The sequence below is a fragment of the Cervus elaphus genome, chromosome 16 (assembly GCF_910594005.1).
Source record: "Cervus elaphus chromosome 16, mCerEla1.1, whole genome shotgun sequence".
In the NCBI taxonomy this organism is placed as follows: domain Eukaryota; kingdom Metazoa; phylum Chordata; class Mammalia; order Artiodactyla; family Cervidae; genus Cervus; species Cervus elaphus.
Window position 1 is genome coordinate 6,915,923 of NC_057830.1, and position 14,270 is coordinate 6,930,192.

The 14,270-nt window shown below is 49.5% G+C and overlaps 1 protein-coding gene across 3 annotated transcripts in view; it reads left to right on the plus strand.

Moving 5' to 3' along the window:
* Nucleotides 1–14,270, plus strand: part of ASTN2 (astrotactin 2) — a 993,079-nt gene that overhangs the window by 934,808 nt on the left and 44,001 nt on the right. For all 3 annotated transcript variants that reach the window (XM_043927598.1, XM_043927599.1, XM_043927600.1), the window contains one exon: nt 928–1,069. In XM_043927598.1, the coding sequence (XP_043783533.1) occupies nt 928–1,069 (142 nt within the window). The remainder of the gene's footprint in view (nt 1–927; nt 1,070–14,270) is intronic.

Sequence of the window (14,270 nt, forward strand, 5' to 3'; positions counted from 1 at the left end):
GCTTCTCCTTGGGGCGCCGTCTCCTGGCATGGAGCATGAGCTCCAGGTGCATGGACTTTCGCAGCGGTGGCTCATGGGCTCCGTAACTGCTGCCCTTGGGCTCTGGGGCACAGGCTCAATAGTTGTGGTGCATGCACTCATTTTCTCTAGAGCAGTGGGCTCTTCCCAGACTAGGGATCAAACCTGCGTCCCCTTCATCGGCAGAAGGAGTCTTTGCCACTGAGCCACCAGGAAAGCCCATCTCATCTTCATGATTAACCCTATTTCTAGTAAACTTCAGCAGCCTCCTAAAATCCAATGGCTAGACCGACATTTAGAAATCATGGGGTCCAAGGCACTTGCTCGTCTACGGTCCCTTCCTGTCTCATGAGCTTCATCACTAATCAGTCATGGAACTCTTTCCCTGTGAGCTGTAACAGTCTCAGTCCACCTCAGTATAACATACCATGAAGCCAGTACTGATGTGTAGCAGTGACCATGTGACATGAGACCTGTTTGACATCCTTAGTCCAACACCTTCATCATGCGAGGAGGGAAACTGCAACTCCAAAGAAGCTTGCTGAAGAAGTGGAGAGGCAGTGAATGGCAGTGACCAGGCTGAAATAGTTACTTGAGACAGAGTGCACTATCCTCCTGTTGCCTTGTCAAGCATTTTTATTGCATGGTAATATACCCCATTTGAGCTTTGCTACAATCTTATAAAGGTAGGTATTAGTATCTCACGTCACACTTGAGAAAATGCAGACAGAAATTTAAGCAAAGAGTCATCAGGAGTAGACCCTGATCTGTGTCATTTTCGTTTCCTGTACTTGTCCATTAATCCTCTTAATAATGGTATCCAGACGTTGGATGGGTTTGGACAACAGCAAGAATGTCTGCTCACCAAGGCCTGAGCTGGGGAGCTCATCTTTCTTTGTCTCCCTCCAGGAGAATTCCTGAGTTTTGCCGATGACTTACTCTCTGGCCTGGGTACATCTTGTGTAGCAGCTGGTCGAAGCCATGGAGAGGTCCCTGAAGTCAGTATCTACTCCGTCATCTTCAAGTGTCTGGAGCCCGACGGTCTCTACAAGTAAGACATCCTTTGTGTGTGGGGAGCATGAAGCAGACAGGGCAAGTTTAAGTAGTCTGGGAGGCACGGCATGAGTAATCTGTCCAGGACAGCCAAATGTTTTATAGACCAGTCTGTGTGTGCACCTTGATATGCTGAGATTTAGAAATATCACCACAGTGAGTCACAGAATCATACACTGCTAGTGCTAAAGGGCCCGAGGAAGCCAGTCCCTCAGAACCATCCTCCTACTGAGGAAGAAACAGCAGGCCAGAGAGGGAACATGGCAAGTCTGCAAGGAGGGCAGAGAGAGGAGTCTCTGTGTAGTGTTCTTTTCTCGATTTCATATCTCCTCTGAAAGATGGTAGATTGGCATATCTAAAGTCTCTATACGTATGTAGGATATACATATACTTTTTCAGTATTAGATCCATCCGGACCCTCAGTAATGGTACCATTATAACTGTTTCCTAGAGTATTGCACAGAGTCATTGCATCCCAGTGTCTGGAGATGCAAACGTTGAAGCATCTGAGACTCACCTGTCCATCTCAGAGGGGAAGGGGCTCATTGTCTTTGTTTCCCAACTCAGTGAGTGTCTCCTCATTAAGATGTGGCCACAGAGCTGTAACACAGAGTTCTAGAGACCTGCTCTCTTCACTCTGATTATGAAACTGTAAGCCACCTCCCTCTCTTATCTAAAAAGCTGCAAGTGTTGACTAAGTAGGCATTGTTGACCAATTAATGACTCAGCTCACTCATTTTTTAAATTAAATTCATTATTCATTTGCTTATCCATCCATCTATCCACTGTTTATCTCTCCATCTATCTCCCCCCTCTTCTTACCTTTATCCATTCATCCATCCATCCATCCATCCCATTCATCTATCTATTCATTCATTCTTATACTCCATTATTCCTTCACTTATTTATTCATCCTTTAATTCATTCACATTTTTATTTACTCACTTATACTCATTTACTTATTCAACAGACCTGTCTAAAGATTTCCTATGTCTTGGCACTGTGTTAGAAGGCAAGTATATAAATGTGCCTAAGATAAAATGTCTATCCTCTGATAACTTAAAACCTAACGGTAGTTTGGAAGACCACAGACCATGGATTCAAATCTGGGTTTGACATTTTTAGTTGTGTGGCCTTAAGTCACTTTGCCTCTATGAACCTCAGTAAAGCAGAAATAATAAAACTCAGGTTGTAGCTTTGCATGAGAATTAAATAAGGAACACCTCAGCAGAGTGTCTAAGTGTGCGCTCAGTAAGCACTGTGTGTGTATGTGTTAGGCACTCAGTCATGTCTGACTCTGTGAACCCATAGACTACAGTCTGTCAGGCTCCTCTGTCCATGGGATTTTCCAGGCAAGAACATTGGACTGGGCTGCCATTTCCTTCTCCAGGGGATCTTCCCGACTCAGGGATTGAACCCAGGTCTCCTGCATTGCAGGCAGATCATTCACCATCTGAGCTACCAGGGTAGCCCCTCTGCAATCTGTAAATGTCCACCATCTCCAAAGGGCTTCCCTGGTGGACTGAGTGACTACTCCTCATCTCCAAAACGTATCCCATCCCTGTTTTCTGTGGAAGAATGTGACTTTTTTGAAGACCACTGGACTCTTTTCAGCTCTTGACATATTCAGGCTCCTTGTAACACTCAATGTGTTCATGCACCAGACTCAGCAATATCACCATGAGATGGAAATCAGGGCTTCCGACCTGGGCTCTGCCAGTGACTGTGTCATAGATGTTAGGGCCCAGGTTTTATTTTAGATAGAAAGGCAGGATCAGTCAGGGACAGCAAGAACTCTAGGAATGGAATCCCTAAAGTACAATAGGCTATAGACATCTTTCAGTGGGATGTGTGGGCAACTTTTATAGCAGCGGTAGTGTTTACCTCAGGCCTTTAGCAATGACTTGGTATTTAGGGCTTTGGAGCATGAGTCTACAGCCTCTTAATCAGTAAACTCTGATGCTGATCCCTTGAGCTTTAGGGTCACTGCATCTGTGAAATACGAGTGTGCGACGAGATTAAGAGCTTTATGATCCTCTTCAACTCTAAAGGCTATGATCATATGAAGAAAGCAGCATTTTGGAAAGTTTCTGCTGCCTGACTTCTGGGTCCTCCATCCCTTATTGAGGGCATAGACTGGAGGCAGACAGACCTCCACCCTGCACTTCCTCAGCTGTTTGGCAAAGGGGGAACTTCTCAACCTTCCAGCCTCTGTTTCCCCCAGTGTGTAAATCAGACAATATGGTGTCTGGTTCACTGGGAGCCCGGGAGGATTTGATGAGCTAATAATGCCCCCAAATTCTTCACTTTGTCACAAGCCCCCAGTAGGAGTGTGAAGACCGTTAGCTCTTGTCACTATTGCGCTTGCTGCCCCTGCTGTAGGAGCAATGAATTTCAGCTACCTCCCGCTCCATTCTCCAACTGCTGGGAGAGAAGATGTAGTAGAGAGGGACGGAGCCCCAGCAGGTGGTTCCTGTCTGCTGAGATGTGAGTAGTGACCCTGTCTCTGGGTGACATTGTGGGGACTCGGCATTACCCAGGCTGGAGCCCTACGGGCCTGCTATGTCGAGTAAGGGAATGTTTTATGGAACCCCGAGAGCAATTAACCCTGAGAGCTGACACATACGCTGCCATCCTCCAGGAGTGATGAGTATCCTCGCTCGCCTCTTCCATCCCTCCTGACCAACATCCCACCCGCCCCCCTCCACCTCCCTCCCACCTCTCAAAACAGGAGCATCCTTTCTTTTCCTGTCCTGAAAATGTGCTTGTCATGAGCCTGTCATCCCTAATGCTGAACATATCTTTATTTTCTTTCTGAAATCGATTTTATTAACCAGCCTGGGATGTGGGCCGCTCTGACAAGGAGCCAGCATGTTGTTTGGACCCGTCTCTCATTGCACTGGCGGCTCTCCTCCCCTGGTCTGACCGACTCAAGTCTCCAGTTTTAAAAGAGTTCCAGTGTCAGTTCTTGGGGTTTTGCATTTTCTGCTTGTTCTTTGCTTACCAAAATGAATTTTCTTCCTCTTGGGCCAAAAAGGCTACATGAGGCAGTGGAAAGAGTTCAGGCTTTGGAGATGAGCAGAGCTGGGTGTATACCCTGCTGCTGTCCTGTACCCACGGCCTGCCCTGGGGAAGGCCCGGGGTTACTGCTCTAGGCAACAATTCCTCCCTCTGGGAAAGGGGGCCGGGAATCTTCTGATCTCATAGACTTGTAGGGAAGAGCATGAAGAAACTCCACGAATGGAGTTTACCAGAATGCACAGCATGTGGGAGAGGTCTGCAGGAAATGTTAGTTTCTTTTTCTACTTCCTCTTTCATTCTCTTTGACCCAGTTGCTGGTTCTCAGTGTCTTTTTTTTCCCCCCAGGATAATCTGGGAAGAGCTATGAGAAGAATGAGCATCTAGGGTCATTTGGAGAGAAGCAGGCTGAAAAGAGAGCATGAGTCCAGACTCCCGAGTTTTAATTAAGCATGGGTGGACATCAGACCCTCCATCCATGGCTGCCAGAAGGCATGATGGAAGGGTTCGGGTGCTTAGGCACAGAGGCATGGTCTCTCAGTCAGAAAGTCTGGGTTCACACCCCACTACCGCCATTTCTGTCTCTGGGACCTTGGGCGGGATGTTCACATCCTCTCCTTGTTTCACAAGTTCAGCGTCTTCAAAATGAAGAGGCAGTAGACCCACCCCAGCTAGAAATTTCTCGATATGCATCCTTCTGCCATAGGGATTTTTTTTCTCATTCCCTCTCTTCTCCTCCTGGGCTCTTGCTCTTCCAACTTTTCTTACCTTCTTACTTGTTGTACCCTACCATACCTCTCTGCCCCTCCGTACCTCTCTCCTGGCTTTTTGTTCTGTCTCTTGTGTGAATATTTTCCACATAGCTTACTGTCTTTGTCTGCCATCCTCCAATCATTCCTTCTTTGCCTTTCTGTGTGTTATTCTCTTAATTTGTGTTTCCGTGTGTGTGTCAGGTTTCCCAAGTGGGGCTAGTGGTAAAGAACCTGCCTGCCAGTGCAGGAGACATAAGAGACGTGGGTTCGACCCCTGAATCGGAAGATCCCTGGAGGAGGGCATGGCAACCCACTCCAGTATCCTTGCCTAGAGAATCCCATGGACAGAGGAGCCTGGTGGGCTGCAGTCCATTGGGTCACAAAGAGTCAGACACGACTGAAGTGACTTAGCAGGCACTCACGCACACATGTATCTCAGTTGCTCGATCCTGTTGCTTGAGTTTTGGTTTGTCCTTCTCTCTCTCTCTCTCTCTCTGGCCCCCGTCTATCCCCACTCCCTCTCTCCACCCTACCTAGGAAGGCAAATTGCTTTCTCAGCCTCTCCATCCATGTCACTTTACACAGCCCACAGAGTTGAGACCAACTGTAGGAGTCAAAGTCAAGTCTGATTCTTTTTTTTGTCCTAAGCTCACCCTGATATAACAAAACAGGGGCATCGGCACTTGGGCCTGTTAAAATTGAATTTCCTTGTTTGTTTCATTTGTTTTACTTCTGAATGAAAACCAACAAAGAGCAGCGGAGGGAGCGGGTCCCCAGCAGTGCTGACTGTGACCAGCTCCTGTGCCTTTGGGCTGTCGGAGTCCGAGGGTGACCCTGAGCGGGGATCGCCGCTCACGGTGGAAGGGTCAGACCAGGCTGCATCCATCGCTTCTGCCCTCGCCTGGCCGGAGGCCTAGACACCCTTTTTGTTGCCGCCCCCCCAGTTTCCTATTATCCGAGGGAATCAGCCTCTGTCTTGTTTGGCCTCCTTGCCTCTCTCTGAGCATGGACGACTGCCAAAGGGTCCTGAGCAAACACACAGCAGCGGCCAGGCCTAATTCCTGGGGTGGGGGCTCATCTCCACACATTCGGAGGCTCGCCGCAGGCCTGCCCTCCCCTCCTGGGCCTCAGCTCTGTGAGAGGAATGCCAGGGGAGCCGGGGTCCTGCAACCCCGTGCCCATGCCCACGGGGACCAGAGGCTCAGGGCAAGGGAAGAGCCGGAGGTCAGGAGTCAGACTGGGAGCAGTTCCCACACTTGCTCCCGGCAAGACCTGGGAGTTCTCCCAAGTTCCTCCCCCGCCTCTGGCCTTGATGTTCTCATCTGTGAAATGGAAAGGTTAAACTCAGTGGGCTCTATGACTCACACACTGAGGCAGCGATGGGGACTCTGGACCAACAGCCCAATTCTCAGAGGCCCCAGGGCCTCCTGGATAACAGGAGTGAGGCAATGATAAGCATGTACTGGGCACTCACTCAGTGTCAGGAACCAGGCCACGGATGTTCCATGTGCTATCTCATTCCATCCTCACCATAACCCTATAGATCTGACATCATATTCATCATATTTCATATCACACGTGGGGAAACTGGGGTTTAAAGGACGAAACATTTTGTCCAGAGTCACATGAGAAGAAGAGAGAGAGCTGAGAGCCATCCCCAAGCTGACCACACCCTCACCTGCTCTTCTTGACCTTGTCCTTGTCCACTCACACACGTGGAATTCTCAGAACTACCTGGTAGGGATAGTGGAGGAGGACCTTCTAACCACAAGCAAACATTTGCAATGGAAAGAACACTGGAGACAAGAATACCCCACTTTTCAGGAAAGGTACTTCACAGCTCATCTTTCTCATCTGGAAAATGGAGCTAATTAATCCATCCATGAAATGGAGATAATTGCACCTTCCCAAGTTGTTGCAAAGAGCAAACTGGATAGTATATGAGAAAGTGCTTTGACTTTGTCCTAAGACGTGTGAACATAAGAACTTACCATGATCACCTTGTCAAAACAACAGCAAAGGGAAGGGCAATAAATGTTTTGAAGGTACATCCGTCCCCACACCCTGCCACATATACATATTTTTAATTCAAGTCTTTGAACTCAGACAGAGGTAAATTTGTACCTTGGTTCCAGTACCTACAGGCTTTCTGTGTGGCTCAGCTAGTAAAGAATCTGCCTGAAATGCAGGAGACCTGGTTCGATCCCTGGGTTGGGAAGATCCCCTGGAGAAGGGAAAGGCTACCCACTCCAATATTCTGGCCTGGAGAATTCCATGGACTGTATAGTCCATGGGGTCACAAAGAGTCAGACACGACTGAGCGACTTTGACTTCACTTCTAGTACCTACACCTTGTGGCCCTGGGCAAATTTCTTAACCTATCTGAGTTTCAGTTTTGTCATCTGAATGGATGATGGAATCCATTTTACAATGGAATCATCTTGCTAATAGGAACTATTTCCTAGGATCACTAGGATTCAATGAACCAAAACATGTAAAGAGCACAAGATAGTGTCCAGCTCACGGCCAGTACTTCATAACTAATGAGAGGATGACCACTGTTTCTACTCTTTGTTATTACACGACTCTGCCTAAGCAGTCATGCCTGGGATCACTATGTTGACCACTGTGTTCACAAAATTTCAGTAGGAGAGTGAGTCAATCCTTCATCTGACCTTGATTCCTTTACTCATCACTCTGCAGACATTGCTAGAATGTGTCTTTCCTAAGGTCTTTGCTTCTACTGTTCTTTCCCCAGGAGGGCCTTCCCCTGGCTCTTCCCATGACCCCTGGCTCTGCTCCTTCAGGTCTATGATCAAATGTCATCTTCTTAGAGAGGGCTTCTCTGACCACATTATCTGCAATAGGTCATGCCCACCATACACACAGACATACAAAGCCATACCACTTAATAGAGCAGCAGTGGTTTAGCATCTAATTTACTTATCTGTTGGGTTTCCCTGGTGGCTCAGATGGTAAAGAATCTGCCTGCAATTCAAGGGACCTGGTTTCCATCCCTGGGTTGGGAAGATCCCCTGGAGAAGGGAACGGCAACCCATTCCAGTATTCTTGCCTGGGAAATTTCATGGACAGAGGAGCCTGGTGGGCTACAGTCCATGGAGTCACAAAGAGTCGGACACGACTGAGGGACTGACTCTTTCACTTTCACTTTCCTGTTATCTGCCTTTTCACACTAGACCATCCACTGTGTAGGGTAGGGTCTGTGTCTGCCTTCGTCATCCTATATATCTGGTGCCTAGAACAGTGTCTGATGCCAGTAAAGAATCCAATAAATAGTTGTTGGATGATTTTGGAAAAATGTTGAAGTCAATGCAGAAATATGGAGATACTGACTTCTCATCTTCACTTCCTTTCTCACCAGACATTCAGAAGACATCCACTGTGTGTCAGGCTGTGATCTGGTACCATATCTCTATATCTATCTCAAGGTTTCTATGTCTCTGTAGCTACCTACCTATCTATCTTCTTGTTATTGTTGTTCGGTTGCTAAGTCATGTCTGACTCTTTGTGACCCCATGGGCTGCAGCACACCAGGTTTCCCTGTTCTTCACCATCTCCTGCAGTTTGCCTGAACTCAGGTCCATTGAGTCAGTGATGCCATCCGATCATCTCCTCCTCTGTTGCCCCCTTCTCCTCCTGCCTTCAGTCTTTCCCAGCATCAAGGTCTTTTCCAGTGAGTCAACTCTTCACATTAGGTGGCCAAACTATTGGGGTTCCATCATCAGTCTTTCCAATGACTATTCAGGGTTGATTTCCCTTAGGATTGACTGATTTGATTTCCTTGCTGTCCAAGGGACTCTCAAGAGCCTTCTCTAGCACCACAGTTTGAAAGCATCTATTCTTCAGCACTCAGCCTTCTTTATGGTACAACTCTCACATCTATACATCACTACTGGGGAAAAAAAAAAAAAAAAAACATCTTAAATCTTATCTAACTTAATCCTCAGAACAACTCTCTAAGGCAGTGACTGTTACTCTTATGCAACAGATTAGGCAATTAGGGCAGGGAGAGGTTAGATAAGTTGACCAGAGCCTCAAGGCTAGTAAATGAGAAGATAAGATTTTAATTTAGCCAATTTATTTCCAGAGGTTCAATTTGAAATTACTGCACTAGATCCTATCTCCCTGAGTTTGCATAATCAATCCCAAGTCCATTGAGTCCGGGATACCATTCAACCATCTTTTCCTCTGTCGTCCCCTTCTCCTTCTGCCTTCAGTCTTTCCCAGCATCAGGGTCTTTTCTGAGTCAGCTCTTTGCATCAGGGGACCAAAGTATTAGGATCTTTTATATAGAGCTCCCTACTCAGATGAGTTGGAAACACTATGGGAAATAGATTTTGAGTCCTGCCACCAGAAGCTGCATGGCTCCCCCTGAATCCCAGACTTCAGTCCTGGTGATGCCACACCAACAGTTGAGCCTCAAGTCTGTGAAGATCCCTGCTCCTCCTGGGGACGCAGTCCCAATGCCAGTTTTGAGGTGCTCAGGTCCTCCAGCTCACATGGGCTGAGTTGTTTCCCAGCACCCCCAGAAGGCCATGTGTTTCTACAAACAAGTCCAGGCTCCCTGTCCCAAAATACTATTCCAAAAGCCCAGGGGCTCAAAGCCTTGGATGGAGCATTGTTGGGTTCCCCATCACCTCCAGGACACCCCCCACCCCTTGCCTGGGCACAGCCAGGGCAGCGCCTTGAAGAGGCATCCAGAGCCACTGCCACGGATACTATAATTACATATTAGATGGAATCCCAAAGTTTCCTTTTATTTACATTCCTACGCTGCCCTCTTCATTTCCTCTCTTTGTGCCAAGAATCAGCACAGAATTTACTGGAAATTGCATGAAAGTCATCAGGAGCCCTTCAGGTCTGGCTTTCATAGTGCTTGCCCAGAGGATGGGAAGCGGGGGCCTGCAGGTCATCCTGCGTCTGGCCCTAGGACGCTCCAAGGCCTTGGACGACACGGCATTTTCCCCCTCGGAGGCCTATGTTTCTCCATTTGCGGGAGAGGGGTGGAGTGGCAGCACCCCAAAGAATGTTTGATGAATTCAGATGAGTTCGGAGGCTGGGTGATAACAGAGCCCAGGATGTGGACTCCAGCCCCCGGTTATCAGAGACAGAAGGGTCGGAGTCCGGGTTGAAGAGCTTCATCCCGCTCAAGGCTCTGTGCGTCTTCCCTCTTCCAGCTTCATGCTCCCATCTGGGCATGGCTGGGCCAGCTTCTCAGGGGACTCTCAGCTCCTAGGGGAAGGAGATGTACACAGAGGAAACCCCCATGCTGACCAGGGCCGGGGTGGCCGCCTCTGAGAGCCGAGGCCGAGGCCCGAGGTTGATCCAGGACACAGCAGGGACAGAGCCAGGATGACCTGATGGTTCCTGCCGCACTCTTTCCTGGTTTTTTCTTCCCACTGTGAAACTTTCTCAGTCTCTCTTTTTCTTCTCTTCAACCCTCTCTTCCTCCCCTACCTCCTTCCTTCTTCTCTTCCTCCCTCCTTTATTTCCTGCATCTTTTCCTTTCTCCCTCTCTCCTCTCTCTCAGTCCCCTCCTGCTCTTCCATCATCCCCCACCCCGCCCCCCCGCACACACACATTTTGTCCCTTTCTTCCTGTTTCTGTCTGACTCTCATTTCTCTCTCTTTCCTCCCATCCCCATCCTTGCTCTCCTCTCTCCTCTCCCTGGGCAGGGTTAATTTTACCCTGGTCCCTGCTGGAAATGTCCTTTGGTTTTAGGTGGGTCCTTGGGCTTTCCTGGTGGCTCAGACGGTAAAGCCTCTGCCTGCAATGCGGGAGACCAGGGTTCGACCCCTAGGTCGGGAAGATCCCCTAGAGAAGGAAATGGCAACCCACTCCAGGACTCTTGCCCTAGAGAATTCCATGGATGGAGGAGGCTGGTGGGCTACAGTCTGTGGGGTTGCAAAGAGTTGGACACGACTGAGTGACTTCACTTTTTTTCAGTCATCTGTCTTGCTTGCCCCCCACTCCCAGTCTCTCTTCTTCCACATCTTTATGTGTTTCCTCCCTACCTTCGCCTCTAGCCCTTCCCACCCCAGCCTAAGAACAAGGGTCCAGGCCTATTACATGAGACGAGGTGGACAGTCAATTGAGTGTGGCCAAAGGAGCCGGAGGTCGGCAGGGTCCAGGTGCCTCTGATGTCCCTAAACCCAGATGGAATGTGACCTTGCTCTGGCTGCGGTGCCCTGTCCCAGCGGTCAGGGGGTGGGCTGAGTGGGGTGCTCCATTCAGGGGGCTAGCAGCCTAGCTGCTCGAGACTCAGTTCCATCCAGCATCAGGTCACGCTAACCTCTCCAAAGTGCTCGGTTGGGGCCCCAGCGAGGGAAAGAGCTGTCCTCGGGCCAGAAGCAAATACAGCCGGGAGGCCCAAGCCAAGAGAGACTCGTAGAGGAAAAATAACGCTGTTTTTCAGCCGACAGACAGCGAGGCTCCTAAGACCTGCTGGACTCTCAGGCAGGCTGTTCTTTCCTCAAACTGCGTCAGAATTTCATCCAGGAATGGGAAGTCGGCCAGGCTTCCAGAGGGACAGGGCACAGACGGCTCGTGCGACCCCGTGGAGGCTGCGGAGGCTGGGAGCTGAGGCCCGGCCAGGCAGCGGGGCCTTGAATGCTGGGCGCAGGAGCCGGACTCGGTCCTGTGGGCCGTGAGGAGCCAGGACGAGCTGCTGAGGAAGGCCAGGATGTATTTAAACCTGGGTTTTCAGGGTCAGCTCTGAGCACGGCTTGGAGGGCAGGCTGGCTCGAGTGGAGAGACCCGGAGGCCATGGCGGGCAGTACAGGCAGGGTCCTCCACACCGGGGGCCGGCGAGCGGGGCCCTGAGAAGGGCATGCGCGGGGCCCAAGTGGAGCAGCGCGGGCTCAGCTCACTTCCGGAAACACCCGGAAGCGGCTTTTCCGCTTCTGCATATCTGAGCCCAGCTGTGCAGAGTGCTCAAGGAAGGGACGTATGTGTCAGGGAGCCACAACATGCCTTTTCTGGGAAAAAGAAAAAAAAAAAAAATTGGTGTATAAGGGCTTTACAATGTGGTCATGCCTGCTCCACAGTGAAGGGAATCCGTTGTATGTATACATATACCCCCTCCCTCTTGGACCTGCCGTCCCACCCACATCGCTAGGTCATCACAGAGCACCGAGCTGAGCTCACTGCGCTACGCATCGGCTTCCCGCTAGCTATCGATTTTACACACGGCAGTGTCTTTATTTCAAACCCAACCTCTCCATTCATCCCACCCTCTCCTGCGCCTCACACATCTGCTCTCTACGACTGTATCTCTATTCCTGCCCTGAAACTAGGTTCATCCGTACCATTTTTCTAGACTCCACCTGCATGCATTAATATACTAACGACAGTTGTTTTTCTGTTCCAATGTGCCTGATACTAAGCTAGTCACTTGGGATTTAGAGCTAACCAAGCCAAACAAGGCCTCTGCCCTCGTAGGGCTCACAGTTGTGGTGGAGAAGCTGAGGAGACAGAATGACCCTTCACATCAGGCTCCGATGGGAAGGCCGGGGGCTGTGGATACACTGAGGAAGGGTCGCATCCCAGAGAGGTTGGCTGTAGTGCTATTTTACAGATCTCCTATGAAGTTTCCTTGCAGAAACAAGAGGAGGGGTTGCACTGGGTTGAACAGAGTCCCCCCAGAACTCATGACTACCTGAAACCTCAGAGTATGACCTTACTTGGAAATAGAGTCTTTGAAAATATAATGAATTAAGGGATTCCCTCATGGCATCCAGTCCCATCACTTCATGACAAATAAATGGGAACAATGGAAAGAGTGAGAGACTTTATTTTTGGGGGGGCTCCAAAATCACTGCAGATGGTGACTGCAACCATGAAATTAGAAGACGCTTGCCCCTTGGAAGAAAAGCTTTGACCAACCTAGACAGCATAGTAAAAAGCAGAGATGTTACTTTGCCAACAAAGGTCTGTCTAGTCAAAGCTATGGTTTTTCCAGTAGTCATGTATGGATGTGAGAGTTGGACTATAAAGAAAGTTGAGCACCAAAGAACTGATGCTTTTGAACTGTGGTGTTGGAGAAGACTCTTGAGAGTCCCTTAGACAGCAAGGAGATCCAACCAGTCCATCCTAAAGGAAATCAGTCCTGAATATTCATTGGAAGGACTGATGTTGAAGCTGAAACTCCAATACTTTGGCCACCTAATGTGAAGAACTGACTTATTTGAAAAGACCCTGATGCTGGGAAAGATTGAAGGCGGGAGGGGAAGGGGATGACAGAGGATGAGATGGTTGGATGGCATCTTTGAGTCAATGGACATGAGTTTGAGTAAACTTGGTGATGGACAGGGAAGTCTCGCGTGCTGCAGTCCATGGGGTTGCAAAGAGTTGGACATGACTGAGCGACTGAACTGAACTAAACCACAAGCTGAGGAGTGCCTTGGGCTCTCAGGGCCTGACAGAGAAAAGGAACTGTTCTTCCCAGGAGCCCTCGGGGTGGGAGGCGGGGAGCTCGGTCCTGCCTTCATCTTGATCTCAGGCTCCTGGCCTCCAAAGCTGTAAGATCATATGTGTCTGTTGTTTTAAGCCCCCGTGTCTGTGGTAACTCATTATGGCAGCCGCAGGGAACTGACACAGGAGTTTCAGGCAGAGGACAGATTAGGAGAAGCCTGGAAAATGAGAGAGAGTGTGATGAGGCAGAGAGTGTAGCTGGAGTGAGGAGGGCAAGGGCTGGAGGTCAGAGAGCTGGGGCTACAAGCGGGCGAGTGCCTCATCAGCCACGTAGGGACCCCTAGAGGAGCGGAGTGTGGAATGAGGCAGCAGGGATGACCTGAAGGAGCCTCATGGCTCCAAGCATGCCTTCCCAACTTGCAAGGGGAAGACCAAGCATCTGGACAGTGTCCAGAGGAGAAAAAGGAGGTCACCAAGGGCCCTAGAAGTGAGGTCCCTGGTGAACATTTCAGGGGCCTGGACACTTCTTTCAAGTTAAGAGAAGACAAAGGAGGATGGCCCACTGTCTTCAACCCTCTGTAGAGCCACATGGACATCAGAGGGCACCGATGTGTCCACTCTGACCCCTGGGGGGCATGATGGGGTGATGTGTGGGAGGCAGATTTCAGGTTCCTGTCAGAACTCAGTGGCTGATAATCTCAGAGGATGCTGTGGTCTGTGCCTGGGGAGCAGGGAACTGAGTCTGTCTGGACTGGGCTTTATAAGGATGAACTGGCAAGTGACCTTAATGGGTCAATGTGACCATGTGTTTCATAACAGGGAGTGGTGGGGACTGCAGTAAACTGGAGATGGGGCAAAGGTCACCCAGCTCCAGCTCATCACTGCTGTGTGAGAACGTAGATTCAGTGTTGAATAACCCTCCAAGCCATAAAGCTAGGCTTAAATGCAATCTATTAATTAGTACTTGCTGGAAGCCAATTCAAAACTGGTCATGTA